This window comes from Indicator indicator, chromosome 29, assembly GCF_027791375.1.
Source record: "Indicator indicator isolate 239-I01 chromosome 29, UM_Iind_1.1, whole genome shotgun sequence".
In the NCBI taxonomy this organism is placed as follows: Eukaryota; Metazoa; Chordata; class Aves; order Piciformes; family Indicatoridae; genus Indicator; species Indicator indicator.
Window position 1 is genome coordinate 12,571,708 of NC_072038.1, and position 27,408 is coordinate 12,599,115.

At 50.3% G+C, this 27,408-nt stretch overlaps 1 protein-coding gene across 1 annotated transcript in view; it reads left to right on the forward strand.

Annotated features, from left to right (window-relative positions):
* Positions 1-27,408, forward strand: part of CA10 (carbonic anhydrase 10) — a 131,047-nt gene that overhangs the window by 41,525 nt on the left and 62,114 nt on the right. Inside the window, exon 3 of the mRNA XM_054393949.1 lies at positions 7,259-7,401. Within this exon, the coding sequence (XP_054249924.1) occupies positions 7,259-7,401 (143 nt within the window). The remainder of the gene's footprint in view (positions 1-7,258; positions 7,402-27,408) is intronic.

Consider the following 27,408-nt stretch of genomic DNA (forward strand, 5'->3'; position numbering starts at 1 on the left):
AAGGATAGAAGAGTGCAGATCACAATCTGTATTCCATGCTGTGTTTGCAGTCAAACAGAGAAGCTTCAAAGTAACTGAGAAAACACTTGCTGGAATCATTAAACACACCTCTAGGTGAGTATTTAAGAGCCTTCCCAGCCTTATGAAAACCAATACATTTGCAAAATGTTTCCTCCCTGACAGAACTCAGCAGTTTCATTTGCTGTATCTCTGTCCAAAAGCAGTCTCAGCAAGATCAGCAAGGTTGTTTGGGAGCTCAAGGGCACAGCAGAAATCAAACCTGAATGGATTAATGGAGCAAAAGGTTTGAAACATGACCTTGTCACTAGAGTACAGCACCATGAGCAACACACCTGGCAGTTAAAGCCATGGCAGAGGAATTCCAGCAGCCAGCATTTGCTGGCATTTGCTACAGAAGCCAACAGGGGCACTGAGCAGCTCACTGATGGTTGGAACAAGCAGAAGCAGGTTTGAGGTGTACACCAGCAGCTGTTCCTCCAGCTATTTGCTCCATTTCAGCTGTTTGGTGAGGAATGGAAGGTCACTTCCTCAGCTTGTAGGGGGCCTGCAGGCAGCCTGGCATCAGTGCAGTTTCCTGCCCCTTGAAAGAGTTATTTATGTTTCTAGTGGATCTTTCTGGACAAGCCACCACACTGATGGAGTTTTCAGCCCATGTAAGTGGCCCAGGCTCTCAAGACCAAGGGAACAATCCTTTCCCATCTCCCTTAGAGAATGCACTTAAGCACTGCCAAGTCAGTAGTGCCCAGCCCTGCACTCACCATACTGGGTACCAGCTGGTGTTAGCTGCTGGAGGATGCAGGAGGTTGTTGGGTAGGAAGCCACTGGTGTCCTGTGCAGTGTTTGCCCCATGGGGTGCACACAGCACTGCACAGCAGCACCCAGTGGAGATCACTCACTGGGCAGCAGGGAGCTGAAGAGCTTGGAGTAGCAGCTGGGCAGAGGCTGAGGCTTCATCCCTTTCCCAAGTATTCTTTGGCAATGCCTCTGTTTAGAACTGTGGTTTGGCAGCACCCCGTGGGATTTCTAAGATACCAGCACTGCCCAGACACCTTTTATCCCAGCCCCTGAATCAGTGCAGCTTGTCCTGAGGGCTCCTGGGCTTTCCAAGAACAGTGCCAGCCACAGAATTTTGGTAACCCCTCTGTGGGAGCAGCACCCCCAGGCAGGGCCAGAGAAATCTGCCTGCTCTAGAAGACAGCAGAGCCCAGACCATCAGACCTGAGCTGCAGTGCTCAGTGCTTGCTCCTCACTTGTCTCTGCAAGTCAGCAGAGCCAGGACATTCCTGCACCCCTGCTGCCATCAGCTATAAGAGTTCTGAGAGAAACCACAGCACAGCTACAGCCATGCTTGGGAGGCCACTGTCACACAGATCTGTGTTCACCCTCACCCCACAGCCCACTGCCTGCCTTCTCCAAACCCAGTCCCTCCTGCCCCGGCTGGCTGCAGGCTGTGGTGCTCACTGCGTTCAGCCCAGCACACCAAGTGCTGGCAGACACTGCCCTTGGCAAGAGTTAAATCCCAGCCCACTGAAAGCTATCTTGGAGCAGCAGCGAGCTCTGAAGCACAGGGACAGCTCCTTGCTGGAACAAATGCTCTCTGCTCTGTAATGGTTTCTGTTCCTCCTTTCAGTGCTAGGTTTTCAGCACGAGGATCGACAGTGTCCCAAAGACCTTCCACCAAAGCTGAGTGCACAGAGGAGCCCTAGCTGCCTCTGCTAAGCAGTCTCACCCTGCCCTGAAACAAGCACTTCCAAATCACTTTTCTCTCAACTTCCTGCTCTGTTCCAGTTTCACCTCTATGAAGCTTTCTTCCATTTTCTTATGGATCATCTCTAAACCCTCAGCTCTCTCTCCTCCTGCGTCGGAACAGTCACATTTGTGTAGCCATAGCCCCAGTTCAAACCCCCACACAAAGCTGAAACAGGCAGAGGAAAGGCTGCTTCTGGAGATCAAGCTCAGATCCTGCTCTCCTGTGTTCCAGTGCCCTCTCAAAAGAGCGGAACCAGTGCAGATTTGTAGCATTTCATCCTTTTCCCTTTCCCTCTGCATTTAAACCCAGGCCAAACTCTCTCTTCTCCACCCCCCAGATTACAGCTAGTGCCAGACAGACTCAGCTGGGATTGCCAGGCTGCTGAAGCCTGGCAGTGGCTGAGGACCGAGGGACAGGCCAGGCTGGGTTAGGAAATGCCAGCTGAGTGCCAAGGGATTGCTGCAGCCTTGGTCACAGAGGGAGCCCAGCACTGGCAGACAGAGCAGAGCTGGATGGCAGACAGGGGCACAGAGCCAGCCCACTTGTGTGCTCAGTGCTGGGGAGACGGGCAGAGGCTGCTGCTTGCCTCCTTTCATTTTCAGCTCTTTTACCAAGGGTTTGCTTCACCCAACACTGGCATTCTGAGGAGCAACCTGTGCCAGCTCCACTACACATCCCAGCTGCTTTTTAACCTTTGAAGCAAATTGGCCTTGGTCTGTTTTCACTCCCATCCTAGACACAGTTGCTCTGTGAACCTTCCAGCACCAGGAGCTTCTCTGCCCCTGCACAGGCAGGCAGCACTCCCAGGATTGAGACCTTTTGGCTGCAAGGAGAGCAGCACTTTGGTTTTCAGAAGAGCCTTTGTGCAGGAGCAGAACAGCTCCTGTGGCTATCCAGAGGCATTAGTACAGTGATTTGCCTCAAGTTGAGTAGGTGGAAATAATTAATGGCCTGCTTTATTGATGTACATAGATAGCTGATTCTCTCTGTGGTTTCAATTCCCAGTTTCAATAAGTAGCCTAAGATTTCATCTGAGGGGCAGTAATTACTCAGGGCAAGAATAATTGCTGCACAAGTGCAACCTGATTGTGTTGTGTGCTACAGCCAGGGCTGGAGTCAGAGCTTAAGGATCTAAACACGGAGCTGCTGCACGGGGAAGTGCATTGCTTTTGTTTAAGCTGATGAACTCTAGAGTAGCCTCAGCTCAGAGAATCTGTGCTCCTGAGAGCTGAGCAAACTCCAGAGAGGCAGCTCTAGTCTCAGAGCAGGGCAGCACAGGAGCAGCTTGGCTGTCATGACTCAACTCCATCTCCCACTGGCAGTGACCAGCAGCAGATGCCCAGGGGCAGATGAGCAGCTATGAGATGAGCACTGGGAAAACTGGATCACATTTGCTGCTTTTCACCTGGGAAACTGATGCAGATTGCAAGTGGAGTTGCTTCTGTAGCTTCTCCTGAGCCAGAGTCCCTGCATTGCCCAGCCCCAATCCCAAGGTGTTTTCCTCGGTGAAAGGTTAGCACAGCTCCCCCTGGCTCCATGCCCTGCTCATTCCAAGTGCTGGTGCAGGAAGCAGGATGCTCAGGTCAGGGAGACACCAGTGAGCAGGGGGTGGTGGCAGGACAGTCTCCACCTGTATCTCATTCTGGGGGTGCAGAAGCAGAGCATGGGGTGGAACTCTGAGATTTGAGCAAGCCCTCAACAGCCAGACAAGTGCTTAGGAGACAGCACTGAATTGTCCACAGGCCTTCCATCACCTAGACCTCAGAGTCCAGTGCTGTCCAAGCTCAGGTAGTTACAATGTTGTGCACAGCAAGCACCTCTGATCCCCCACCCCCCCGGGAAAGCTGCTTTCAGCACAGGAATGCAGCCACCCATCCATCACCAGAGGCTGCAGTCAGCACCATTATCCTTATCTGCTGCACCTACAGAAGGGCATCCTCATGGGATGCTGTTCTCTCCCTGCTTTGCTCTGGAGAGGGGAGGCTTGCATTTATTTAGGCAAATCCTTGGTACTCATCACCAGGAGAAGATTATTCAGTCCTTGCTTTATTGTCCTAGCTGCTATTATTTCACTGTTGTTATGCATAGGTTGCAGAAAAGCCATCAGAATCCCTCATCCTATTGTGTCATGCTGATACCAGAGCATCTTCATCTATCTCAATAGAAATTGTTCCCAGTAAATTGAAAACAGAGCAGCTGCAGTAAGATACAGGCGGAATAAGGACAGCAGGATTTCAGCACAGGTATAAAACAGAAGTGACAGCCTCCCCTGCTCCGCCAGCACACACACAGGCTGTCCAGAGCCTGCCAGCAGAGAGGAAAGAGACTTGGAATGGCTCCAGTCTTCTTTCTGTTGCAAGAAGGCTGAGGGCATGATACTGATCAGACCAAGCCTTATCACCTATGGCTATGGAACTTGCTTGCTCAGGGCTGGAACAGCTGCCCAGCAGTGTGGATTTGGGGGATGCATGGATGAAGGCAGAGGTGAGCAGCACACAGAGTTCTGGTGGAACAATCAGTAGCTAGAGAACCTTGGAGATGGGATTGCAAGTGGTGTGGGGGCTGCCTGCAAGCCAGCTTGTAAGGGTAGCTGCTGGCCAGCACAGAGCAGGCTGCAGTGCCTCAGGTTGACTGACACAGAGCAGAGCCTCATGGCAGCACCAGTGTGGGGAAAGGGACACTGAATGCTTAGCCCTGTCAGGTAGCTGAACTGCAATAATAAACCAACAAACACCTGGATATGCTTTGCTAGGTTCAGGAAATAACTTCTCTAGACTGAGCAGCTCCTTCTGTCCTTGTGTTTAGGTCAGACCTTGGTTTCCTACATGAAGCCTCCTTGGATTTGTCTGTGAAGGTTCTGATCACTTTCCTGGTACTTTGATCATTTCAGCAGCAACACTAATTACTTAATTAAATGCTATCAGACATTAATACTGCATAATATCCCCAGCCCCAGCTAGCTTAGGTCAATTACCCTCACTGAACCTTCAGTAGGAGCACAAAGCAAGCCATTCTGAGCCTTGGGCCAGACCAGGACAGGCAGCAGGCACATACTGGAGAGTTCTTGCCCATGAGCTTCCTGAGCGTTCAGAGAGACGCCAAGACAGACTCACGTGCCTGGATGAGCAGTGGGACCTCTGCAGAGCAGCATCACAGCACTGGAGCTCCACCTTCTCCACCCTGCAGGGCAGGTGCCAGGCTTCCCTGCCAAGAGCAGAGACACCAGAGTGAGACACCCCTCGTAGCAGCTATCTCCCAGTGCAGCTTTGCTGAGACAACCCCAGGGACAGCAGCAGCTGTGTGAGCAGTGGGAATGGAGGACCATAGCTGTTTGGGTGCCACTCTCCCACACTCCCCCTGTCCTGTTTGGGTCTTTAAGCAGCTTGCTAAATGATTTACCAAGAGCAGGAGTATCTCTGCCCACAAGTTGTTTCAGTAACACCAGAAATCATTTGAGCAACAGATTTCATTTTTAATATTTTCCCTCTTGAACCCAGAGCTCTACAGTGCCACAATTAATTTACTTGCTTCAGATAGCAGAGGGGGATTTACCCAGACAAGCCAGGCTAGCACAATTAACCTCAAGTTCTCCATCAGACCTCTGCATAAAGAGGGATTTTCTCCCTGACTGAAGTGAGATCCTGTGGTATTTAGAAACAGCACAAATAATTAACTCTGCTCTGGTTGGGGTTTTGGTTTAATTGCACCACATTTATTTGAGACCATTTCAAAGCATTGGCACTACCATTGGGGGAGCTTCTGGAGCCTTGCAAGTCTCCAGTGGAAGTGGGGATGGACTGATAGGATGAAGAGAGGAGCCAAAGGGGTTTTTAAGACCATACTGCCTGCTCCTTTTGGCGATCACACAAAGCTTTTCTTTTCTCCAAGGCATTGCAGCCATCCTACCAAGGGGTGGCTGTGCACAGGGTTTATTATCCAAAAGAAAGATGACTGACACCTGGGGTGGGTGTCTGCAGCTCCAGCTACTTCCCATTACCTCAGTGCAAACTCTGGAGAACCCTAGAGCTGACCTCCCTTTGAAGCTGCATGTACTTAGGAAGCTAAGTACATGCAAAGCTTTGCACCCAAGCAGGCTCAGACCTCCAGGGCAAGGACTGAGCTGTTCAATAAAATACAACAGGAAATCACTCACCCAGACCAGCCACTTTCCCAGCCTGCACTGCTCAGGAGGTACTTTCCACACAGCTCCCCTCCAGGAGGGCTTCCTGAATGGGATAAAGACTCCCAAACACAGGGTTCCAATCCAGCCAAAGCTCTCTGTGGTTCCCACCAGAACAGGAACTGCAAAACCCTGCATACAGCTGGGCACAGCAACCAGAGAGCTTTTATAAGGGGCTGATGGGGAAGGGCAAAACACCTGCCCCAAGACCAGAGAGCTTTTATAAGCACCTGGTTGGTAAAGGCAAAACACCTGTCCCAAGAACTCAGCCCCCCCCCCCCCATGCTCCAGCCTCAGCACCACTTGGTCACACACACATCAGAAGATGCTCTGAAGCTCAGAGGTTATGAAAACTTTTAATAGCATATGAAAAGCAAAAGCCAAAAAGGCATCAAGATCTGCCTTGTGAGATTGCCACCTGCTTCACAGCACCACAGAGGAACCATGATACACTCAGGGTTGTCCTCTGTACCTCAGACAGGGCCAAAGTCAGCAGGCACAAAGCTAAGTGTGGCCTTTTTCCATCCTGGTAGCTGCTGCTAACTCGTTTAGTCAGACAGTTTTTCAGCACCCAAGGAGGAATTCAGGTTGCTCTTGGCTCTGAGCTGCAACAGGACCTTCAGCTCCCTCAGCAGAAGCAGGCTGTGGTGACTTCCCTCTTTCTCTAGTTAGAGGTACAGAAAGTAATTCAGCTTGTCAAAAGCAGGAGCTTCCCCCGAGTTCCAAGCCATTGTGTGTCCAGGGAAGGAGCATTGCTTCAGCTTTTCCAATCAGATTTTGTTTAGAGCAAAACTTTGACTAAAGAAAGGTTTGAGTATATTGATTGAGCAATTGGCAGCCCCTGCACAGAGGACTGGGCTGCTCTCTGGGCTCACAGGGTGTGGGTTCCCACTAGAATCATTCAGTGACCTTTAATGGATTCTTCTAAATATGAAGAGACCTTTTAAAAGGTTGAGTGGAATGGTTTCAGCCTAAGGACACTTGGAGTGGATGCAGAATCAGCCTCAGAAGCTGAGCCCCATTCCTATTGCCCAGGAGCGTTCCCTAATGCTCACAGCATTTGGATTGCTATTTGCAATTGCATCTGGGTACCTTTGGCAGAGAAAAAGCCAACGACTTCCTTTGCTGAGACAGACCTCCTGAAGCAGTGTTTGGGTGTTTGTGTGTGAAGCTCTGTGTTGGCAGAGCTGGCTGTGTGCCTGCCTCAGGCATGTCACAGGCTCAGCTGCCTCTCTGCCCCTGCGCCGTGTGGACGTCTTCAGCCTCTCCAGGCTCCTTTCACACTTGCACTCTTTTGTGTTTTGCAGTTCCTTCCTTTTGGGGTTTGGTGAACTCAGCCTGGAATCTGTGCTCTGTTGGGAAAAGGCAGTCACCTGTCAATATTGAAACCAGCCATATGATTTTTGATCCCTTCTTAACTCCACTTCGCATAAACACAGGGGGAAGAAAGGTAGGTGTGGTGTCTGCTCCTGCAGCCAGGCCTGCCTGGTGGATGTTTGCTCTCTCTGAAGCAGTTGCACTTCTGTCTCAGGCAGCAACACTTTGCAAATCACACAGTTCCATCCCTGCTGGAGAGACAGCAGCCAGACACTGCTAGGTGCCCTCCAGCATGTGCTGTGTTCTCTTGTTAACTGTTACTTGGAACTCTGCTGCCTGGGAAAGGAGCCTCTCACCTGGGAGCTCCACATTCATCATTAATTGTGGTCTTCATCCTGAGTGCTGTTCTAAAAATGCTGTTTGGGATGGCCAGGACCTTCCTGCTTCATCTCTATCAGGCTAAGGTTGCAGTGCCATCCCCCTGAGGGCTGGGAAGGGCTGGGTGAGGTTCTGCACCTTGTGGAATGAAAGCAGCTACCAGATGCACATCTCAGCATGGGACAGGCAGGGGTGCTCCAAGCTGATCATTGATGTGCTCTCTACAGCACACTGGTGCTCAGTGTAAGGGTTTTGTACTGCACATCTCCTCACCAACATTAGTTAGAAACCAGAAGGGCAGCATGGGCTCGACCAGATCAGAAGTGAATCCCCAAGGATATTGGGTGAGATGGGAATGCCAGGTTAGCAAAGACTGCCCTGTGCAGCTGAGCTCAGCATGCTCATTGCCTGTTGAAAAGTGGCTGCCACAGCTGAGGAGTTTATTGCCCTCTGCTTCTGACCAGCCATTGTCAGACAGGATGTGTACAGAAACCTTATCTTGCTTCCCCACCCTTGGGAAGCACCATCTGAATGAAGTGAGGCATGAAAACAGTCACTCTGGGGTGGGTCATGTGCCTGCCTCTGGCTCAGGACCCTCAGCTTCTAGGCTGGTCCAAGGTGGAGGCAGGAAGCAGTTTTGACAGAGTGATGCTCTGCAAATGGTGCAGATTGTGTACTCAATTAATTACTGAAATAATTACACTTGATGAAGATTAGGATCAGGTACAAACTGTAAAGTGTATCCCACGAGTTTCTGAGATCTGCTTGGTTCCTAAATTACCACTCAGAGAGGAGGTCATCTGTAAGCACTGCAGGCAGCAAGCTGTTCCTGGTGCTCATGGTGGATGCTTTTCCTGCCCTACAGGAAGCATTCACAGCAAGGAAGGTTAAGCACAGCCTCAGTTCTGTGGATGCCCCTCCAGGGCTGATACTGTGCAGCTCTCAAACTATTTTATCAATGCCACATGCTGAGCCTGTCAGCTCTCTTGGGAGCAGCCAAGGGTTTCAGAAGGGTTTGTGCAGCTCCCTGGAGATGAGGCTGCTTTAAAGGCTGTTGTGAAGGGTTTGCTGCTCGCTGCATGCAGGCAGCTCTCTGTCCCTCAAACCCTCACACAGAGCAATGCAGATGAAGGTGCATTAGTGGCTCTGTCACAGCAAGCACAGAGTCCAGCCAGAGGTTACTCCAAAGTGATTGATGTTGTCCTGACAAATGAGATTCCTGATTGAAAGAGCAGGAGATGTTGAGATCCTGCTCTGTGCTTGCCGTTGAGGGTCTGGTAGTGCCTGTGCACATCCATCAGAACTGATGTCAGGGAGGGTGAGATGGTGGAGCTGCTGCTGAAGGACAAAGTGCTTCCAGCTCTGCCTCAGGTTTCTGAGCAGTGCAGTGAGGTTTTTCCTCCTGATCCCAGGAAGAGTGTCACTGACTGCTTGTGATGGTTTGAAACTGTCTTTTTAATTTTTCCTTGCAAAGTTCAGAACAGAGAAAGTGAAAGAATGTAAATAAGTCACTATTGGGTGTAAGAAAGCAAAATAACGATTGTTCTAAACACTTCCATTGGATAGATAGAAATGTTTAAGAACTATTACCCAAAACAAAGTAGGCACTCTGCACATTCTGCGTTCTGCAGTGGGGGCAGTTGCTGGGCTGTCTGGCTGCTGTTTCTTCTTCTCTTCTGGCTGAAGATAACACGTACTGACCTTGGCAGCTAAGTTAACAACTTTCTGCTTAACTAACTCTGCTTCTCTGTGCAGGGGGGTCTGGGGGGAAGCTCCTGGGAGAGAGAGAGGCCCCTTTGGGAGGGTCCCCTTGGGGGGAAGCAAAGGGAGATCTGTTGTGCTTTTTCTGTTGACTGTATATATTTGTGAATGTTGTGAATTTTGTATATTTGTACATATTCATTGCATTTCATTGTAGATTTTAGACTCTGCTTGTAAATACAGCTTTTCATTTGCTTCCAGACTGGGCTAGCCTGGTTATTGTTGGTGGGGGGGGAATTTCAGCTCACACCGACACACTGCTCTTTCTGTGAAGGCTGAGGTAGCTCAGATTGTTCCTGAGTTACATCATAGCTTAACACCAGAGTCAGGGACAGCAGAACATGGAGCTGTCAGTGAGTGTCAGAATGTTTAATGTCTTTATCAGCCTAAGAACTCAGCTGGGCTTTGTACCAGCTTAAGGTGTAGATGTCTGATTGTTACTGTCCCAGGAACTTGAGAGATGCTCTGCCAGGTGAGATGTTCTCACCCCCCTCCAGCCATCCTGCAGGGATGTCCTTCCCTGCCTCCAGAGCAGGTCTGTTCTGGCTGTGGTCACTCTCCTCCAGAGAAGTTTGTAAAAGGGTGGATCACAATTCTCCTTTGAGGAAGGGCTGCAATTTGAATGCCTTTTACACCCTCCTTTGCTGCTGGTTAAGGCTCCAGTGAGGGTTTGCTTTGGCAGGTAGTGTATTTGTGTGCAGGTGGTTGTTTCTCTGTGTTAAAGCTGGAGCTGTGTTTCAGGGGGGCTGCAGCACTTCAGTGTTCAGGGCAGTGAACCAACTGCTGTAGCAGCCAGGGAACATCTTAGACAAGACTTAACTGTGATTATGCTGTACAGGGAAGGATTTCATGGAAGTGATCCTGAGAAAAATTATGAGTAAATAAAAAAGGGATTTGCTATGGTTTCAAATCAGAGTTGTAATAAGCTACCTGACATGCATGGTGAGCAAGAGAGACAGCCAGTTGCACACAGTCAGACAGCTCTTTGGAAAGGAGCTGGGAGGAGAATCAAGCATTGAGAGAGAGCTGGGGGGAAGGAAGTGCTCAGGAGGCCTTCTCTTGGAACAGTCACTACACATTTGTAACAAAAAGCTTTGCTTTGTGAGTGAAATCTGTTCTGTTTGAGTCTGAAAACTCAAATATGTATTTGCTACTGAAAATGACATTTCTGCTGTGTGTGCTTCACTTCTGAAATGAACTTCAGAAGGAGCAGCAGTGGTTGAGCCACAAGAATGGAGCCCAGGACCAGCCCAGAGCCATGCCAGGGCCACCCCTGGGTGCAGTGAGCACTGACCTCGTTCTGCCTCTCATTCCTTACCATTATTGGGGGTGAGGAGCACTGCTTCATTTCTGTAGAGCGGTTACCTGGTCAGTTCCCACCTCAGCAGACCCAAACTGCTCCAAACCATTCCACTGCAGAATTTCTGGCAGAAGATCCCACCTCCAGCACAACCTTTCCACCCCAGCCCACCAGGGCTTGGTTTAGTTCACTGTCAGTAATGGAGACATTTTGGTAATGGAGGCATTTCAATAAAGCAGATCGAGACTTTCCTACAATTATTTACATCCCTCGGGAATAAAGTTGTGATTTCTTGTTCCTGAAGAAGGGAAGTGGTCCCAGAGGAGGGTCTGCAGGACCACATCACTCTTTTCCTGCACCACAGCCTACAAGGGGAGAGAAGTGCAGGCTGTGCCTGACACACAGCTCACTTAGTGGTTACTTCTGATCTGAGGCTAAGAAGAAAATTCTTCCCATTTCAAGACCCAGAATCTCAGCACAAGCAATGTGATGAGTTTACATGCAGATAAATCCCCCAGGAGAAACGCTGCTTTGGAGGGAGCTCCCCAGGTTTCAGCTCTCTCCCAGGCCCAGCTTTGTCTCTTGGTTATCCCTTCCAGTGAGCCTCAGCTGCAGCCCAGTTCAGATAAACAGCTCCTTTCCAATAAACAATGCAGACCCTGTTTGCTATGCACCTCGCAGTGCCACACAGACAAACACTGCCTCATGTCCTCTGCTTGTTCCTCTGGAGTCAGACAAGCACCAAGACAGGCAGCAGGAGGACAGCAGGGTGGCTGCTGAGCAGCCAGTGTGGCCTGGGACAGTTAGCAAGCCCCATGGGCTCCAGCCTCCAGAGCTGCTCCAGAGGAGAGCGGTGGATGGACAAAACACCTCCCTTCCCACTGAGTAGTCCCCTGCTGGGTTCTCTTCCTCCACTGACTGGTGCTGGCACCTCTCTTCTTCAGGAGTCCACCTTTGGTCCCCCCAAAGGTCTCTCTCCCCTGTCTTGCCTGCAGCCTGTGTGCCTTTGCTCTCCTCTGTGGGCTTCATTTTGAGAGTCCTAGTCCCAAGCTGCTTTGAGCTGAGCTGCAGGGTGCTTGTAGGGTGGGGTTTTCTCCTCCTTTAGACCTTCCAGTTCATTGGAGCTTGTCACTTAAGTGATGCTGGCTCTTACTAACCATTGTAGGTCATACTCAAGAACATCCAGTGGTAAAGTTCTAGTTTAGATCACTTTATTTTAAGTCAAGGAAGGCCACTGTTGACCTCTGAGGAAACAAACAAAGGGCTTTCTGCTGGCCCAGGACTCTGAGGAGGACTCCCTAGCTCAGAGTGCATAGCTGGAGGTTCCCCCTGAAGTGCAGGAGCCTCCTCATCTGCAACATTAATGAATGCAATCAGATATTATTTAAATTGATCCCTTTATAAATAATTGGTTCCTTCTATGCATCACAAGTTAATGGTGATATTTAGCAGCTTCTAAACTAAAACAGGAGAGGAGAGAAGAGATTTATGAATTGAAATCAGTTAAATGGTCTCTCTGCCAGCTAGTTCTGATTCCATGCTGCTCAATCAATCCAGAGTATTACCAGCATTTTTCTCCAGAGTGCAATAGATGACAACTTCCAAGCTTTGCTTTGGTGATTGCTAAAAGGACAGATACTGGTGTGAGCCATACTTCAGCACTGCAGGAATATAAAAAATGAATTGTTAGAAACGGTCCAGGAGGGATGGAGAGCAATAAGACATCAATGTCATCAGTAAACTGATTTGTGATGAATTTTGAGAGGGTTTAATAAGATGATATTTTGATTCAGGGTGGCTTCAGAAAGTCAAAAGCCTGATGCGAGCGTCAGAAACTTTGATGAATTAAAAACTGCAATAGAGTGGAGCTGCTTAAAGAGTTGGTTAACATCTCCGATGCTCCGGCTCTGCTGCATGTTCTCAGCTCTGGCAGCAAGGGAAGGCAGAAGAAGCCCAGCAGGTTAAGGTGACTTCTTTCTCCATCAGCATCCTTGACCTCAGGGCAGGTGTAGTTTCAGAGGGACTTGCACCCTTGGCTGTCAGCAGCACCCTGTGCAGCACCTGGACCTGCCTCTGTGCTGGGACTTCTGAGTCCTTACCACCTCAGTGACCCTTCCTTGAGCCTGGATCAGTCTGGAGTACATGAGGACTCCAAGGTGCACCTTGGTGTGCTCTGGCTGCTGCTCTGGTGGAGCACCTTTTCAGTGGTCAAGGAGTGCTGAAGGGGCACAAGAATGCATTTGGCAGCTTCTTCACAGGGTCAAGGGGTTTGCTCCAGCACAGCTGCTCTGCTTGACATTTCTTCTTGTCTGGTGTCATAAACAGGTCCTGGGCTGCCCTGGGCAGCTCCTAGCAGATGCTGGCTCTGACAAGAGCCTGTGTTGTACCTGGTTGAGAGCTCAGGACGTGCCCTCATTTTGGCAGCAGTGCCTTTCAGAGGAGCTCTTAAACCTTATACCAGATGCAGCTGGGTCCTGATTCAAGGCAGCCCATGGAATCCTTGCAGGGCTGACCCTGCAATGCATCCACTGGGGTGTTGCTGGAAACATCAGGGGGCTCTGCTGACAGGGGCACTGTGCTGCTGTTGAAGCTGGGCTAACTGCTTCTAGCCACAGCCCCTGTCCATTGCCTGCTTTGTTTCCCTCCTGAGTTGTTTATTTCAGTGTTTATTTCAGTAATTACTTCCCAGTTGTGAGTTCCTAATGACGGAGCTTCAAAAAGGCTGGAGCAGCAGCTGGCCTCCAGCTACTCAATGGTTTGATATATTCAAAGGAACCTTTAGCAGTACCAAGCTTGTCCTTATTGCCCTTTAGCTGTCTTCTGCTGTGCATCCTGCAGTGTTTGGTGTCTTGTTCAGGTTTACTCAGGTCTGCTTACAAACCCAGCTGGCACTGGGGACTGAGCCACCCTGCTGCTGGGGCAGGGCAGGCTGCTGGGGCAGTGGGGTGCCAGGCAGAGCTCTGGGCAGCAGTGGGGGGCTGCAGTGCAGGGTGGTTGGGTAGCAGTGGGGGGCTGCAGTGCAGGGTGATTGGGTAGCAGTGGGGGGCTGCACTGCAGGGTGGTTGGGTAGCAGTGGGGGGCTGCAGTGCAGGGTGGTTGGGTAGCAGTGGGGGGCTGCAGTGCAGGTCAGTTGGTTTTTCTCTGGCACTGCTGGTGCTGAGGGTTTGCTTATGGACAGGAGAATTAAGCCAGGCTGTGAGGATTAGAGGCTGCAAAGGAGCTTAAGGGGGAAACTGAAGCAGTGCTCAACAAACTGTGTCTAATAAACAAAAACAAAGCTGTGCAGCAGCAGCTCCTGGGCAGGCTGGGAGCTGGCTGGCAGGCATGGGAGGTATCTGTGCTGCACAGAACACCATTGCATGGGCTTCTGGTTTGCTATTGCCCAGGGACAGCTGGAGGGAGAATCTCTGTACCGAAAGCCTCCCTGCCAAGGGGGATCTGGCATGGGCAGGGATATTGGAGAGCTCCCTGGATTCAGTAGCCACCAATGGGAAATCTGTGCCTCTAAAGCTCGACTTCAGGCTTGAAGCTTTGGTGCTTTCACTTGGCTGGTTGAGGTCTTCTCCACACAAGTAAGCCACTGCCTACCCTTGCCCTGATGGATGCTGTGCCCAGGCTTACACCACACTTCACTGCCACTGCAGTGCCACTGCACTTACCCTGAGCAAGGTGGCAGCTGAAATCCTCTTACTGCTGTGTGGCAAAGGCCCACAGGCCAGAGCTGCACTGGGAGAGCATCTGCTCAGGGGGACCAGAGCTAGCTCAGAAGGAAGGACCAGAGGCAAGAAGAGAGAGCACTGAGCTGGCACTGCACAGGTGGGCTGCAGCTCCCACAGCCATGCTGGGCACCTCTGCATCACCCCTGCTGTGGGGCAGCTGCTGCCTGAGCAGCTCAGGATGTTTGGCTGCACTGATATTTTTCCAAATGTCAAGTCCTTTAAATGCTGTTTGAAGTCAAAGGTTTGCTCAGTTCCCCTCAGAATATCACTGCAAATATCACCAAGATGTTTGTATGTGTCCAGCTGCTTTGCCACCTCCTGTTCCTACTCTCCCAAAACAGTGCAAGGAAAGAGGAGAAATTGCTTAGCAGGAAGAAGGCGTAGCTCAGATCCATGAAGAATGCTCACCTCTGCCAGTCAAGCCATAAGATCCTCATGGAATCCTTCACTCTCAGTGGCTCCTCCTGTGGTGTGTGCTGCTGCCTGGGCTCTGACAGTTACTCCTCCTCCTTGCCAAGTAAGCAGAAGGTACAAAATCAGAGCCTCAGTGGTGAGCATATTGCACACCACAGACTCCAAAACCTTTCTTCCAGCTCAAGCAGGTCAGAGATTTATTCAAGATATTCAAAAGATCTATTTGCAGGGTTTTTTTGCAAAATGAAAGTTCCATTTCATTAGCTTTTTATGCTGTTTTGAGCCCAATCAATAAGCTTTGCTACCTGCAGCCTCTGTTGGCCTGTTGAAGCTAAGTGGACTATCAGCTGCCTGTCCTGATGCACTCTGGATGGGCAATCACTTCTCTGAATGGCTCAGATGGACACCTTTGGTGACACCAGATCCTTCAGTGAGATGTATAATTGTCCCCAGCTTAGGCAGCTGTTGTTGGATTATTATTGAAAGCAGAATTTCATGCTTGGTTAGGTGGTAAATTTAATTCATTCCCTAGCAAGACAGAGTAACAAATATGACATTACCTGAGCTCCTTCTAGGAAAGGAGAGGAGGCTCTGAACAGCCAGCCAGCAAGTACCAGCCAGCAACTACCATCAGCCAGCTCAGCACTTTGACAGAATCCTACAATGGGTTGGATTGGAAGAGACCTCAAAACTGACCCAGTTCCAACTCCCTGCCATGGGCAGGGACACCTCCCTCCAGCCCAGGTTGCTCAAGGCCTCATCCAGCCTGGCCTTGAACACCGCTATGGAGGGGACAGCCACAGCCTCCCTGGGCAACCTGTGCCAGTGTCTCCCCACCCTCACTGCCAAGAATTTCTTCCCAATTTCTCAAGCCACTCCTCATCCAGCCTGATTTTTTCACTGCTGAGGGGTTCAGATGTGCATGGAAGAAGGTTTCCATCCCATGTGGGTCAGTTGTGACTGAAAGGTGTCAGTTGGTAAATGTTTAATCCTGTGGGTACCTTACAACCCCAGGTAGTTTTGGTTGAATGCAATCACCTGGCACAGCCAGAAGAAAACCAAACCCTATGAAAAAGCCTTTGGTTGGCCTTCCAGAGAAGGCTCTTTACAGGACCCTGTTGCTCTGCTCCATGCCAAAGGAGCTGCCCTGTGTAACTCCACATTTCCCATGTGAATAATCCTTGTCCTGGATGTTTTCTTACGTTTGCTGCTGGTTTAAAGCTTCAGCAGTGCAGTGCAGACAGGTGTCTTTTGTTAGCCCTCCTGGCTTTGTCTCCCATGGTCCCTCCTGGTTTTCCTTGCCTGCTCACACCTTTCTCTGCTGCCTGCAGAGGAGGCTGCCCATCTGCAGGGCTGCGCTTGCAAGGCTAAGCAGAGTGCCCTGCAGGGCTATATATAGCTTCCATAGTCCTCCTCTGGCTTTATTTCATCTGTGCTTGCACACAGCTTTCACAGCATCCCCCTGCATCACTTGGCCTGCTTAGCCTGCCCATAAAGCCTTATCCTTAAAGGATAATGCCCACGATGGGGGAAGGATACAAGGCAATAAACAGCTTTTGAAGGTGATTAAACACACTGAGCAAAGCTGAGGCCTTTGGAAACCCCAAAAGCTGTTTATTGTAAGCAGGCAGCACGTCAGGAGGAGAAGCTGCGCTCAACAAGCCACAGCATTAAATAAAACCTTTTCTTTGCCTCCTCTTGCAGGGGCTGGGATGTGCTGTGGTGCTGCCTTCCTTTCACCCAGCACATCTTCCCTCCTCATTTTGCTCAGCCTGAGTGGCTTTGCCTGTGTCACATTTGGTGTCACAGAAGACAGTTGCAGTGTAATTGCTTGGGATAAAAGCAGCAGAGTGGCTTTCTTCCAATGGCTGTGGAGGCTCTTGAGGATAGCCCTTTCCTCCTCTCCCCACCCCACCAGAGGCCTCTTTATTCCCAGCTCCTTTTTTTGCTCTTGCTATGACTCCCTTTGTCTGTGTTTCATGCTTTGGGCTTTTGGTTGGGTTTGTTTTTTTTTTTTTCCTTCTTTTCAGTGGTAGTTTCACCTCCCCTTTCCCCAGCACTTCAAAGTTCTCCTAACAGGAATGCTGCAGCCGAAACGTTTAGCCTTGAAGAAGCACATTAGAAGCAGGAGCCTTGTGAGTCACATTTGTAGTGCTGGGGCATTCTGTTACACAGAGCCCTGCTTTTGTTCTGCTGAGGGAGCTACCCCCAAACAGCTTTTTCTTAGCAATCACCGTTCACTAGCCCCTGTGATCACCCTTCTAGTGTGTCTCATGGGTTTTGTTTCAGCCCAGGGCCGTTTGATAACCTCTGGCAGGTTTCAGAGTTGCTGTTGCTCCCTGTCCCAGGCAGTGCCTAAAGCTGCCCTTTGCCATTTCCCAGCCTCAGCCTCCTGGCACAGGGAGCAGCAGCTGAGTATTGCCCTGGCAGTGGCACTAGTGTGAGCTGCTGGCACAACCTGGGTGACAAGAGAAACAGCTCCCAGACCAGCAGCCCTCAGGGGAAATGGAGATGTTTAGGAAAACCAGTGGAAGGAAACTTGCAGTCCAAGGCAGGTGGTTTGCAGTGGCTCACAGAAACAACATCTTTGTGTTTACTGCTGAGAGTTACAGCCTGGCCTTTCTCATTTAGAAATTAGACCTTGAGGCTGCATCTTCTGGGAAAGAGAAATATGAAAGGAATCCTGGAAGGTTGGTGACTGGCTTCAGTGGAGGCCATATGCTGTAAACCAGAACTCATCAGATCACAGGCAGGAGTCAGGAGGAAATCTGGTTAGCAATTCCAAGTAGTTGTTTCTCTCTTGGTTTGTTTTGTTTCACTTTCATCTTGTCCTTTAATCATTTCTACAAGAGCAATGTGTTTTAGGGAAACCAATATTTACTCCTTTATGCATGCAGCATGCAGCAGCACTGCAGCAGTGCTGTGAAACACCCCTGTGTGCATTACATTCCTGCCTCAGATAAACTCAAAGCCAGTCTAATTCTGGATTTGCACCAGTATTACTGAGGCACAAATCTACCCTTGGACATCTTTATCCATTGTGCCCTGTTCAGTTTATCTAGGCCACATCCCAAACCACTAAACCTCTGGCTGAACAGGGAGAGATGGCACTCCCCAGGTCACCCAGAGCCAGCAGCAGCTTTCACTGGTGGCAGCCCCACAGGCAAGAGGTGAGGTCTGCATGGAGAGGAGTGCAGCCTGTGGGGCCAGCCTGGGAGCAGGCACTGCCACCACAGAGGCACACCAGGGAGAAGGGTTTCATCTGCAGGCATGGAATGCATCCAGAGGGCACCACAGCCTCCCACAGCTCTGCTGTGCTTCTGGGGAACACACACCCAGGGGTGCAGGGCAGCAAGAGATGGCAGTCCCTGGCAGGACTGGTGTGGATGGTCCTGGATGCTGTGTCAGCCAAGGATGTGCTGAGAGTTTCAAGAGCTGCATTTGAGCAGAATGAAGGCCAAAGGTAGCAAACTTTGCTTTGGGAAAATCTCATTGTCCTCCAAAGGGAACAGGAGTCATCTGTTCCTGTGCCAGGCTAGGATAGAGGCTGTCAGCCTGGCTTGGACTGGTTCCCAAAAGGGTTACTCCTCAAACTCTGCATCTATTGTCTTGCCAGACTCTGTCATGACCATGGAGCAAAGCTCCTCAGGTAGCTCTTTGTGCTTCTTGCCTGCTTTGAGAAGACCCAGAGAGCTGGTTTGAAGAAGGCAGCAGAGGACACCCAGATTTTGTCATCTCTAATCAGGACTGGGTTTGCAAATGGATTTTCTCCTTTGTTGCCAAAGAGATGATGTTCTCCAGCCAGGAATGTGAGGTTGTGCCTAAGGAGAAGATTGCTCTCCTGCTGAGGAGCCAGCAAAGCCAGATGCTTTCAGTGGGAGCTTTTGGTTGAAGCAGATCTGGGGAAGCTTTTCCCCTGTTGCACTTCCCATCAGAGTGTTTGTTGCTCACTTCAATTAAAACCATGAATCCTGTGATTTCTGCCCTGTAGGGATAAATATCACAGTGAGGAATGTTTCAGAAGAAATAAAGCTGTGCCATGAGGACTCTGATTCCAAACCATGAAGCCATTTCTGGCACAAAATTTCCAGAGGAGCTTTGTGAGGGTCCTGGGACCATCTTAATACCATTACAGACCTGATGCAGATTTACAAAGGTGCTGAACCCCACTTTCATCAACAGGACTCAGAGCCAGAATGAGTTTGTGTCTCTCAAAATCACTTCAAGTGTCTGTTGGCATCTCAAGGACCAGGCTAATTTAAAGCTCTGACCCTTAGCCTTCTGTAAACGATCACTGAAGGCAGCACTGTCCTCCAGATTAAATTGACTTCTGATATTGTGTCTTCATCTGAAGTGTTTGCACTGATAGGAACTGGACTGCACTTTGCATTGGCTGCATGAAAGGAAGATTGATTTATTTCAGGCAGTTTGTAGGCTATTTTGTTATTCACATCCAGATCTGCTCTGTTCCCTCTGCATTCATATTTTACAGCACCTTAACTGATGGGTTTGATTTGACCCAACACTGCTGGCACCTTTGCCATGGAGGCTGCACACATATATCACAGATCATTTACCTGATTCATTCCAAAACTATTTACTTTACCCTGAACCTCTGGCCTTTTGGTTCTGAGCAGCTGAAGCAGGCAAATGCAGGTACAACACAAGCCCCCAGTCCCTAGGGGTGAATGTCTTAGCCACTGACTTTGCATCATTGTCCTTACAGTGCTCTACAACTCATCCCAACGGGGCCAAGACTTCAGAGCTTAGGCCTGAATTTGTCTAATCTCCAAAGCATCTCCTGGTGCTTGTTTTCCTCTGTCTGGACTGCGAGGAGCAAACCAGATGTGACAGAAATTGTTTCATCCCCACCAAAGTGAAATGAGCAGCTCTGGCTCTGCCCATGTCCGAATTTGCCCATTCTGAAGGCAAGATGAGGTTTTATCCCCTAAAGCTCAGTGCTTTATCTGCAAAACTGAGGGGAGCTTGTGATGGGTCTGTGGTGGGGAGGCAGCAGCACAGCCTGGATCTCTGCTACCACAAGCAGACAACACCAGAACAAGATGTGCATAAGCTCTGGCTGCAAAGCCCAACACCTGTCCTGCACACAGGGCTGGAAATCCTGCCCACTGCAATGCCAGCACAGTACTGGAATGAGCCCTGGAGAAGCCCTTCAGTAGAAAGCACTGCTGGGCTCAGAGGAGCCCTGAGCTCAGGGAGCTTAACTTCAAGACAAGATTCCTCTCTGTGTTGCTGTGAGTTTCAGGCTGTTCGTTCACATGCTCAGGTGTAGGCTGATGTAGTTCAGGCTGGTGAGGACAGCTACTCTAATTGCTCCTTGAGAATTCTTTCCCTAGATCAGGCCTCTTGTTCCCCTTGGTTCCTGAGTGCCAGTGCTGGAGCACGCTCAGCAGCCATAGGGTTAGTCTCTGCTGGGGACTGTTTGCTGGGTGCCATCTTCCTACACTGATCCTGGGCTCTGTTCAGCCCCTGGCTCCACTTTAGGTTACAAACATGCTAAAGCTGTGCTACATCTCAGAGAAAAGGAAAAGAAAGTTCCCAGGTAAGAGGTTCTGGGTTCCCAGCCTCTCTGCATGGATGTGCCAGGAGCTGGTGCCTGATTTCCCTGTGAGTGAAACCCTTCCAGCCTGGGGCTCTGCGGGCAGCCAGGGCCACGGGAGCTGGTGGGCATGGGGCTGTATTTACAGAGCAGGAGATGTCAGATCATAGTCAGGGTGATGTGAGCATCATGGGAAACAAGGGGAGTGCTTCTAGTGCTTTCTGTGAAAACCTTCAAATTCCCATTTCATTAAAAATTCCACTCTGCAGCTGGTAGCAGAGATTAGGAGGTTTCACCATCTGTGCAGATTAATGTTTCCTAAAGGAGAATGAATGCAACAGATGAGATGTTGGCTTTGCAGCTCAGACAAAACCCAGAGCAGAATCTCCTCACTGACTCCTGCATCTTACACCTGCTTCCTTTTAATACATGGCAGAATTGTTTAGGACAAACAATTCCAGCTTCTCTTAAAGCTGATTAATTTTAAGCCTGCAGATCAGCGAGACGTTTGTGTGCATGTAAGGATGTCGAGTAAGTGATGGCAAGAGGTAGATTTCATCACAGACTGGTTGAACACCTTCTTTCCACCTTCTCTGCTCATAGCCCAGCCAAGTGTCTTCAGCCAGGCCTGCAAAGGGATCTGAGGGCATCACCCTGTGTGCCCCAGGCTGGCTGAGCAGCCAGCACGCCCCTCTCCTTTGCAGTCTGTCTCTTTCCTTCCTGCTGGCCATAACCAATCTTTCCAGGGGAGCAAGCATGGGATCCATTGAAATGGTGTTTTTAATCAATCCTGTGTCACTGCAGATCTGACAATGCTCTAATTTTCAAATTACATCAGCTTCAGAGCACACCAAACACCCAAATAAATTCTTGGCAGCCACTGCTGCGTTGGGATGAATCAGGCACATAAATGGAGCTGCTGAGTGTGCCAGGAAAAGAGATCATTCAGCTGCTGCTTTCCTGAGGGCACAAAAAGGAAAGTGCAGTAGGCAACTGGGGTGACCTTGAGGCATCCACCCTGCTCACTAAGCTGGGTACCAGCCCTGCCTGCTGTCCTGGCACCCTGGCACGTCTGCCCTGCAGCAGAAGCTGGTTGGCTTTGCTCTGAGGCGTGGTGGTGGCCAGCAGACAGCTGCTGGTACCTAGCACAGGGCAGCTGGTGGCAGGTTGGGGTCACAGCCTCCCGCACACAGCAAATGGGAGATGGGGCCAGTGGCCTCCTGCAGGGCCAGGTGTAGCCAGAGCCTCCCTTGGTGGCTGCCCAGCCCCACATTTGCTCTCACGGACCCCAGCTGCCATCCACATGGATTAGAAAGCAAAATGCCCAGAGCCCCAGCACTGGCAGGCATGGAACTGGAGAACTGAACTCACTGGCACCACTGGACCTGGCTCTCCTCACCTTCTCCTTTTGTTGGAACGCAGCTGCTTTCCAGCTGTTGCCAGGGCTAACCAGCAGTGACATCCAAGGTCATCAATGACATCAATCTTTAAGCCTTCTTCCCAGGGATATCTTCCCAGTTCTCAGAAACTTGCCTCTTGGAATAAATTGCTGTAAAAGAACATCTTATGGTGATGTGGGGGTGGGCTCCCTTCCCTGCACCTCTCTGGTCAGGCTGCTGCTGCTCTTCCATCTTAGCTGTGACCAGCAGTGTCCCCAGCAGCTGCCTGCTCAAGCCACAGCTCTCACAAGTGTGCTGCAGTGTCACCAAAGCTGCCTGGCCTGTAAGACAGCCTGGGGACACCGTGGGGGTGTGCTTGTGGAGCTTCCCAGAGCCACCATATCCTCAGAGGTGCTGGGGTGCCAGCACCCAGCTCCCTGGTCATGCAGAGCCCTCTTGAGCAGCACTGGGTCTCCCATCTGGGTGTTCTGCCTGTTACTGTTTCCTTGCCCCCTTTCTGTACCCCCCTGGTGATTCCCTTCTGGATTCTTTTCTGCCAAGCAAATAGTTTACAGAGTTCATTAAAGCACTTTCAGAGGAATAAAGTCAGAGTTTTATGGGAAGGTAGGAGAAAAATCCATTCTGTTAAATGGTAATTCTGTGGTGATTCATCACACAGTTCCCCTTGATGTGGGTTTGGAGTGGCTGGGAATGTGCTGTATGGTTTAAATTGGGGTTTTAGTCTGCTTTTTGTTTAACCTGTATTTGTCCACTGCTCATTTTACACTTTCTATGTAAATAAGCTGCCTGATGATGAGCTGCAGAGAAATGGCTGTTTCCAAACTGGTGTGGTGTTGGCTGTGGGCTCCCCCTCCATTGTGTCACTCTCCAAAGCAGGCTTTTTCCCTAGGAAGATGCTGCCTAAGAGATGAAATCTGAGACTGGAGGGACGAAATTGTGGCTTTGTCAAGTGAAGAAAACTCTCCTGGTGATGCAAGTGGGAGTTTCACCTGTGCAGAAGTAAAAGCAGAGTTTTCAATTCTGTGCCCACTGCTCTCTGTGCTCCTCTGCATGCTGCCAGCAGTCCTTAAAGCAGCCTCAAATGTGGGCTGGAGAAAGGCATTTCCAGAGTGAGCTGAGATGGCAGAGAGCTCCAGGAGGGGTTTGAACAGTTGGTAGCAGCCAGGAGAACGGCAGCAGTCTCTGTGGGACTTGGCTTTACATAGTTCATAGCACCTGGCTCAAGGGCTGTGATGCCCAATCTATGTTAGCAGTCCCCAGGCACAGCAGAAACACAGTGAGCAGCTGCCTCGAGGAGACCACAGACATCAGCAAACACTGAGAAAAGGTTCAGGGTTGTGTAATGGGGATGTGAAAAGGGCAGCAAGAGTGGGGCAGAGCCCACAGTGCTCCTGCAGTCAGGCTGCCTCCGTGTGCTGCTGCTTGTCCTGCTCTCATCCCCATCACTCCTCTTAGTACAAAGCAAAACAACACCTGGAAGCTTCAGATTGGTGTTCTGGGAGGCTTCTTCTCTGGAAACAGCCCCAAAATACCCTGGGAAGGCTGAGTAAAGCCTCAGGACCACATTGTCTCTTTTGGAGTGGTGGGTCATCCAAAACCTGTTCCCAGCAAATGCTTTCCAGCTTCCTCTCACGAGGCCTGGACCTGTCCTCAGCCTTTTGAGCCTGCAGCTACATGAATGACTTGGTCCTTTCAGAGCAGGGCCTTTTGAGGTACTGCTTTTGAATCTGGCACTGAAATTCCTAACCTGGGGCCATCTGTCTTCTCACAAGGGTTAAAGCAGAGGCAGATCCCTGCCAGCTCTGCCTGTTCCTTCCCTCACCTTGCCTCTGAAGCAAATTTGCTGAGCTAGCAGCAGTGAGGAGCAGCAAGTGCCACCTTCCCAAGGTGAAGCAGGTTTGCTTCCAGGTTACACCATTACAACCTGCTCCACTGGGCTGTGAAGCAGAAGCATCAAAGCAGTAACCCTGCTTGTTGCTCTGAAGAGCACCCAGAGCTCTGGGGGAGTGGGGAAGGGCAGGAGCTGCATCAGAGGGAGGGAGCCCTGCTGGGGGCCCCAGCTCCACTGGCTGACATCTCCCACCTGGCAGGAAAGGTTTACAGTGCTGAGAGGAGTCAGGAGCAAATAAACTGCTGCTGAGGCACACAGCTGAGCAGCTTGGGAAGTGGGGTGGCAGTCCTTGAGCTGGGGATTGTTCTCTCAGGCTTCCACCATGGGGTAGAAACTGGCCCCAAACCAGAGCATCTGAGTCAAACGGGTCAGAGTCTAAATGGGTCAGAGTCAGGCTCTGCCTGGCGTTAATAAGCAGCAAGTGCAGCTCATCCTCACTGACATTCTCCTTTGCTTTTAGTCTGACAAGAAGTAGATCTCCATGGAGCTTTTTTGAACCTGGCTGTCATGATTTGCTTTTTAGTCTGGCTGAGTCTGCCTGAAACATGCACTGCAGCCAGATGAAACTTTAATGGCTAAAGTGCTGGAGTAGCACAGGTTTAGTGTTAGGTTAAAAATGTTGGTTCTGACCAGAGGAGAGCAGATTTCCATTTTTATTTGTTAACATAAACACCCCCATCAATAATTAACCTGGGACTCTATTAAGCGATACTTTGTTGTCCAAGGAGAGGATAAAAAAGGGAGCAGTGAGCAGAGGCTCAGTGAGACAAATGTGGCATGGTCTGGCTGTGCTCAGTCCCCAGCCAGTGCAGATGTGCACTGAAAATGCAGATCTGCAGTGAAAATGCAGATCTGCAGAGAACCTCTTTGCCTGACAAGGAATCTTTACAGCTCTCTGATCATTTTTAGTGCCTGCCTTGCCCTGCCAGCAGAAGGAATCATTACCAGCAGGTTGTGACTGTATTTCCTTATAGTCCAACACACTCTGCACCATCAAGATGAGATTCAGGCCCCAGTAATAAATTAAACTGCCTGCCATGGCACCTGCAGTGTCTCTGGGGGTTGCATCTGTTGACACTGAATGGATGGGACAAGAAAGATGCCCACACTTGAAAGCTGGGGGGGTGGAGTGTAAGAATCTCTGAGCAGCAGAGTTTGAGCCAAGTGCTGATTCAGGAGTAAGCCAAATTGAATGTTGATGGTCTGCTCTGAGCCACCCAACAGCTCCTGCTGCTGCTCAGTGGCTTTGTTCCTGCAGTATTCTCCCACAGCTCAGGAAAGGGGAAGCAGAGTCCAGTTTCTCCTAGATGTGCTATAACCAAAACCCATGGGCAGGGTTTTAGAGGCAGGAGTGCAAAGCCTGTGCATCCTTACTCAGAGGAGTAGGAGATAAGAGTTACCTTGCCTCAGGTAACCATCCCCAGGCACTGCAATGGCTTCTCAGACTCTCTCTTCAGAGAATTCTGCAAGTTGTTAATTGTGAAAAAGCAGCAAAATTGTGCCAGGAAAGACTCAGCCTGAGCCTGGGTTACCCTGCTGAGCCAGGAGCACCATGTGGCTGGACTTAGGGCAGACCTGGAGAGCAAACTGAAGCTGAGGCTCAGGGATAGCTTCCCAGCTGCAAGAGCTCCCGGACTATGAAAGACTCTCTCATGTGAAACCACAAGAGAGACTCTCTCCCACTTGAGAGTCTGAGCTGAGCTGGACAAAGTGTTCTATGAGGAATCGTCTCAAGAAGCTTTGCAAACTCAACTCTTCTCCTGCTGTACTCAAAGCACTCAGAGAATATGAAAGTCACTGTGGCCTTGCCAGGAAGCCCTTGTTCCTTTCTTCCCTTGTCACTGATGCTCCTTGACTTGGTTCTTACATGAGGTTAAAAACATTCACTGAGGTGATTCCCTACTCTCTGCCTGCACAGTCCCACAGACGTGCTGGGAGCTCTTGGTGTCTGCTAGACTCAGCAGAGGGCTTTTATTATTCAGTCAGAACTTTTCCCCCACCCTCCTTTATCCTCCCAGCCTACTCACAGAGGGCTTGGAATGCTCCTAAAATGTCTAAGTGGGCTTGACAGCCTTTTGCAGAGCAATTTTTGTTTCTCTAATGCCATTCCAAGACCAGTTTATGGCCATCTCTCTGCACTTCTCTCCAGGCTGGGGTGTGGGGCACAGGTCGTGGCAGTTCCCCTCTGCTGGTATCTCTGCTGCTGAATGCACATGCAGAGCTCTCTGTGAATGCTGCTGCCCTCCAGCTCTGCCAGCTCCCTATGCTCTGGGCACTGATTATCTGCAGTCTTTCTTCTCATGCCTTCTGTGCTGCAGTTGGGAAGTGTTCACCAGCAGCAGGAGATGTTGCATGAGGAGGGAAGGGGTTTGGATTACTTACGCTGCATGGGGAAATGTGCAGAGAGCAGCATGGCCCTGGGCTTGCCTTACAGCAACAGGAACAGCCCCACAGGAACCTGTGGCCTGCCAGCACTGCAGACCCAGCCTGAGCATCAGCACAGCCAGGGCTGCCCTTTCAACAGGCACCAGCAGCCTGGTTTGTAGGCCCCAGTTTAGCGTGAAATCTCCTTGCTTTGTGCCTACCTCCCTGTCAGCAGAGCTAAAACTAATTAAACCTGGCACAGAGCCTCCTCCAGCTCCTGGTTGCTGTTTCTCCATTAGCATCCCCCCCACAAGCAGTTTCTCTCACTTTATGTGGGTTGTGGGTTTTTTTTTTTTTGCAGTAGCAATAACATTTTACTATTATTGCTTTTATTAGTCACTGTTGTGAATAGGGAGCTGCACAAATTGGCCAAGATCTCAGGGACTCTTTTGATGTCAGAGCTGGTTTGAAACTGCCCTTGCTAAGATGTGGATTGGAGCATGCTAAGGGTGGCTTGGCTCGGGTCACACAGCATGGAGTGAGCAGCACAAAGTGCTCCAGATTTGTACCAGGGCAGTGGAATTAATGACCTGATTCCTGACATGGGATTCATCTCCTATCTTTGTAATCAGCCAGTGCCACTCAGGCTCCACCAGTGCCCAGAGCTGGACACATCCAGAAGTTATCTGTCCTGCTCTGGCAGGGTCATTAGGGACAGGAGAGCAGGTTACCCTCTGTAGGCACCCATCAGCCTCCCCTAAGCATAGTGCAGCCAAGACTATTAGGTACAAGAGAATTAGGTATGATAAAGCAAATCTAAGGCAAGGTGATCCTGGGCCCCAGCATCTGACTCAGCTGAAACAAACCCAGCAGACAAACCACCTCCTGAGGAAAGAGACCAGCCAGCTTCACTTGGCTGCTGGTTGTACCACTGCAGAAGCATTCAGGCTGAGGATGAGATAACTGCTGCAAGGTAAGGAGGTGGTCTATGCTGGGCAGACTTCGGGGCAGCCACAGGCAGCCCAGCTCTGCAGCCTGGAGCACCAGCCCAGCCCAGCCCAGCCCAGCCCAGCAGGTGCCTGAGCTGCAGGGATGTGCTAGAAGGTGCTGGTTGTGCTGGTGGTGCTGGTGTGACCATGCTGGAGGGCAGCCTGGCTTTAAATCCTGACACACAAAGAAGGCTGGAGCATTACATAACTGGGCACAAGGACTTCTGCTGGCTTGGTTTGCTGTTTGAACTGAGCCAGGGTTTGTTTATTAATCATTGCCCAGGGCTGCTCGTGTGCAGTGCAGCTGTAAGGAGACACTCTGGATGCTTTCTTACCCTCACCTCCAGTAAAGCAAAGATAGCAC